This window comes from Nanorana parkeri, unplaced genomic scaffold (assembly GCF_000935625.1).
Source record: "Nanorana parkeri isolate BGI_ZX_2015 unplaced genomic scaffold, ASM93562v1 scaffold435, whole genome shotgun sequence".
In the NCBI taxonomy this organism is placed as follows: domain Eukaryota; kingdom Metazoa; phylum Chordata; class Amphibia; order Anura; family Dicroglossidae; genus Nanorana; species Nanorana parkeri.
This window is the reverse complement of record NW_017306703.1, coordinates 414,307-419,644: the sequence shown is the minus strand read 5'-3', so window position 1 is coordinate 419,644 and position 5,338 is coordinate 414,307. Positions and strand designations below refer to the sequence as shown.

At 43.4% G+C, this 5,338-nt stretch overlaps 1 protein-coding gene across 1 annotated transcript in view; it reads left to right on the top strand.

Annotated features, from left to right (window-relative positions):
* The first annotated feature begins 4,646 nt into the window (after window positions 1–4,646).
* The window catches only part of PSMB3 (proteasome subunit beta 3), a 16,054-nt gene continuing 15,362 nt past the window's right edge, over window positions 4,647–5,338 (top strand). The window contains exon 1 of the mRNA XM_018560157.1: window positions 4,647–4,730. Coding sequence (XP_018415659.1) covers window positions 4,728–4,730 — 3 coding nt within the window. The 5' untranslated portion in view covers window positions 4,647–4,727. The remainder of the gene's footprint in view (window positions 4,731–5,338) is intronic.

Sequence of the window (5,338 nt, the reverse complement as noted above, 5' to 3'; positions counted from 1 at the left end):
GAAGTGAGTAGATCTCTGCAGTGTTGGTCGCAATAAAAGCCTGAAATAGATTATAAGCTTTTCCAACACCACGTAATAAAAATGTTTTAATTTTTGTATGGGCCCCACATTAGAGAGATTTTGATGATTTCCTGCATCAGTGACCACGTAGGAAGTAAGGGAAAATCTTCCCAATGCGTAAAAACACACTCCAAAGGCATTCAAGGTCTCATTTTCTTTAGAAAGCAGTCACAGCCTAGAGTAGAAACACTACACATGCATGCCCATGTGTTTGCATTCTCTTGCAGATGCCGGGGTTGCTTTTAATTTTTTTTTGTTAGAGTTATTTTATTATTCTTTACTTTTTTAACCCTTTTTCACAACAAGCCTCTATGTGGCAACATTGGCAGGTGACGGGTTTTTATGAAGACTTTAAGTATCTATTAGACCCCTCTTGTCTCCACTGCACTCCATTGCAGATGATCAAGCACAGGATTGTGTTTGATTGTCCATTTACTTGGCACTTCAGTTGAGTTTCTGACAGCTCTGAAGCATGACAGGGTCATTTAAAAAAAAAAATTCACATATATTAAAATGCGCATTTTAGGTATGACGATTACTTAACCCCATGTCATGTTGCATTCTATTAGCGCAACTGCTTATCAAACCCAAATTTCCATTAAAAATAAATGTAAATTAATTTTACTGCACATAAACTCAATATATCACCCAATGCCTTTGCTAAAATGTAAAAGATGAGGTTGCGCTGAGTAAATAGATACCAAACATGTCAAACTTCAAAATTGCGTGCGCCTGTGAAATGGCAAAAAACTACAATACCCCAAATTGTCTGTTGGCGATGCTAAAATAGCCATCAGTTCAGAGCCAACTGTGTATAATGACCCTAGAAATATTGCTTTCACTCCAGCATGTATGGTGATACCTAATAGTGGCGTTATCATTGTTTTTGTATGTAGGTGCACCCGACATGGGGGGTGGGGGGGTTTACATTTATTTTATTTAACTTTATTTGTATATATTTTTTTGCTTAACTTTATTGTTATCACATAGGGGACTCACAAACCACATAGGGGACTCACAAACCTGTCATGGTGGCAGGAGGGCCAGCAGAGGCCGAGATGCATGGCTGGGGCGGGGGGGTTTGTTGCACATTTGGCAGCCCATGGGAGTGATCAGGCGACATCACTTACGGTATAAAGCTGGTAGTCTGCTTACAGAGTAGGCCAAGGTAACAACTAGGAGGACTAAACAGACTATTTGATATAACACAGGAAGTGTTCAGGGAACACCGAACAGCTGTGAATTTTTGACAGAATCAACAAATGTTTTGCATTGATCAAACAGCTCCAACAGGCACTACATAGCACAAGAGAGAAGTCATGGGGGCTCTATGTAAATTTTGCTATGGCAATCCATGATCTCTATTACCGGTCTGAATTTCTGTAGAGTATTGCTGGGAGTGCTAGTCCTCTATAGCCATTACTAGTCTGAATTTCTGTAGAGAGTATTGCTGGGAGTGCTTGTCCTCTATAGCCATTACCAGTTTGCATTTCTGTAGAGAGTATTGCTGGGAGTGATAGTCCTCTATAGCCATTACCAGTCTGAATTTCTGTAGAGAGTATTGCTGGGAGTGCTTGTCCTCTATAGCCATTCCTATTCCTCATTTCTGTATAAAGTATTTCTGGAAGTTGTAGTACTCTATACAGAAATGCAGAATGGTAATGGCTATAGGTGGGCAGGGCGGGCATTGTAAGAATCTTGCGCCGGGGCCCATCGATAGGTCCCCACTGTATACATACAATTTAAAACCTTAAACTTGATCTGCAAATTGATCCCCCGGAACTTGTTAGTGATGTACACTCTCTTCCTTAGTTGACACAGCTCACGGGTTCTGCTCTTCAAACAAATCGGAAATCTCTCATATTATCTGTGCGGCATCAATCAGATTTATCGATAAAAGCAAAGAGAAATTCTACTCACAAATGTAGCGGATATCAGTGCTTAAGGTATTTCACCAATGGGGTGGCGTTACACCGACAGCTGAAATTGGAAACTATTTTTAAATGAATCACTTGGATCCTTTTAATTGAATTTCATCCCATTGGTGAGATACCTTAAGCGCTGATATCCGCTACATTTGTAAGTAGAATTTCTCTTTATTTTTATCGATAAACCTGGTTGATGCCGCACAGAGTGGTGCGCTCTCCTTGTGTTTTTTCGTCTACCTTAAGTTTGATATTCTACTTAACTGTATCATTGGAGTCTCAAAACCATGTCTCTTTTTCGGACCATCCTCTTCTTTCCCCATGTTTTCACCTGTCCCTCCAGCGGTGTGACGTCACTCCGATCCAGCACTGACTGCTCTGTCTCTCCGATCCAGCGGTGTCTGCAGGCGGGTGCACGCGTCCATAGACTTACCTTGCGTCTCTGGTCGTCTCCCGGCCGAGAATCGGAACTGCGCATGCGCCCGCCCCAAGATCCTTTGCGGCCGTACGAGCAGTTCTTGATTCTCGGCGCGGGAGCAAGCGGCGATAACGAGGTAAGTTTAAAATGATTTTAAACGTTTTTTTTTACACTTCTTGCCTATATCTACTGCATGCTAGCAGTAGATATAAGCAAAAAAAACGGAGGGTTTAGAACCCCTTTAACTCCACTTTGACCCAATTAGTCATTCAAAGTCTCGCATCCAGGAAGCAGTATGGAAAATCTTTTCTCCATTCTAGGAGAGCGGAGGTGTCACAATATATCTTGAGTCTAGGACAGAGGGTCAGTTATTGAGGTTGCAGATCTACTTCTTTATCCATGCATCACTGGGGATGTCCATTACTACACCTAGCTCTAATTGGCAATTCTGCTGTTCACACCACTCAGCAGCAGTGACTGGGTCCATCTTGCTGACTTAGCTCACAATATCCAGATGTGATCATTACTCCAGAAGGGTCCAGGACAAAGCCCCCATGTGTAGCGATAACTCCCTAGGGAGCTGAGGGATAGATGAGCCCTGATGCCCCCCTGAACTAGACCCACTACTCATCGACAGACCAGCAGCATAAAGTTGGCTTTATTGTAAAGGGGAAGAAGCCCTGCAATGCAAGTTTAATTCAAACAGTATCAACAACAACAGTAATAATCCTAATACTAAACACTGGTACAAAGAGGTATCCATACAAAATAAGTAACAATACAATGAAACAAAAAATCCTAAAAGAGAAGCTTGTGGCAACACTTAACTTGCTTTAACCCTTTACTATCACCAATCACATTGCCCAGTGATGTACAGTAGATCTATCACCAATCACATTGTCCAATGATGTACAGTAGATCTATCACCAATCACATTGTCCAATGATGTACTGTAGATCCATCACCAATCACATTGTCCAGTGATGTACAGTAGATCCATCACCAATCACATTGTCCAGTGATGTACAGTAGATCCATCACCAATCACATTGTCCAATGATGTACAGTAGATCTATCACCAATCACATTGTCCAGTGATGTTCAGTAGATCCATCACCAATCACATTGTCTAGTGATGTACAGTAGATCTATCACCAATCACATTGTCCAGTGATGTACAGTAGATCTATCACCAATCGCATTGTCCAGTGATGTACTGTAGATCCATCACCAATCACATTGTCCAGTGATGTACTGTAGATCCATCACCAATCACAATGAAGGCCAATCCTGACGACCTACTAAAAGTAAACTGCCAACATGAGGTGCTCTTGATGGAACTCTCATTGCAAATGACAGCTCCCCAGCCAGCACGTGAATGTAAGCGCATGGCGGGGATGCTGGTGGCCTCTTGCAACCAATGACGTATCCCCAGCCCATTTAGCTGCCGCCTGGCAGCTGATTGGTGCCAGGGATGCGTCATTTGTTGCTTGAACGCCATCATCCGCTAGTGTCCTAGCAGTCACTTGCTCTGAGTGGGAAGTTGTAATAAGGCTACTAAATGTATTACTTCCTGTTTCAGCTGTAGGTTCGTCTTAGCAGGCAAACGAAGTTCAGTCAGTCATCAAAGCAGAACATTCTGCTGGGATTAAAACTTGAGCTAGAGGAATAGGAGAAGAACATAACGGACATGGTTGTTATATGATTGTTTCTGCATTAAGCGGGGGGCGGGGATCAAAACTGGAGCAGATTTGCCAATCAGCTTCTCTTTCTCAAATCTTGCCTGAGCAAACTGAAAAGAGATGGTGATTGGTTGTCATGGGCAACTGCTCCAGATTCTGTTTGCTCCAGTTTTTATAAACTCCCCCCATGATCTCTCAGCGTGAATATCAGTATTTTATTACACCTGTGTACACGAGCTCTGATTCTACAGTCACTGATATAAACCAGAACTAAACACCTCCTATATTCCTCTCCAACGTAGTCAGTTCTAGTGAGAAGTCGGCTATCACCTCAGGGTCGCTTCCCCCCCTCTCATCACCAGCTAACTTCCGCCACCCTTCAACACCATCCCATAATGCACTGCGAACTTCCGCCCTTCCTATACCAAGTGAACAGCGCGGCCTTCTATGACTGCGCTGATTTCATTTCTTTCCGCCCCTTCAATAGAATTGACCAATCAAGTGTGACTGACAGGTCTCTAAACGAATCAGCGTTAAAGCTGTGCGGTGGTGGTACCTATCAGTTTGCGGTGGGCGGGTTCTGTTGTGACCGGCTGCTGGTTTCGCTTTTGGGTAGAAGAAGGCCAGCGCACCGGAGTCAGAATGGTGAGAGCTGTGTGAATGTGTGGGGTGGGGGGTACATGGCGGTGTGACCGGGGGGTGGTTGAGGAGATGCGCCAGCGGGGATTAGGTCTCTTATAACAGCGCCGGTATGCTGGAGAACAACATCAGCGGCATCAGTAATCCGAGTCTATGAAAAAGCACTGCAATGGATGACAGAGGAAGCGGTGCTCCCCTTTTCTGATAGGATCCCGGTGTTCTATGGGATTAGAGGGCCGGGTAGAATCAAGTTTGGGTAGTTTAAGGTCCTGTGTACAATTGATGAGAAGAGGAATGCCCTGTTGATGACGATTTGAAGGATTGAGCCAGGCTGTTATTTCTAATTGACTCTGAGCAGTTATTCAGCATGCTTGTAATAAATAGCAATGAAACCAGGATGTTCAGGGCTTTCACAGCATAGTAGTAAAATTACTGCGCAAATGTGTTAGATTTAAATGCCCCGCCTGCAAGTAATAATCATGGAATAGCCATGTGTAATTTCATATTTAACTGTCTAAAATCCAGCTGTACTCTACAAAAAGAACACAATTTTGTTCTGTTTAGATTTCCCCTTCCTTCCTGTCTAGTGAAATCATTCTCACCAAGGGTGGGGG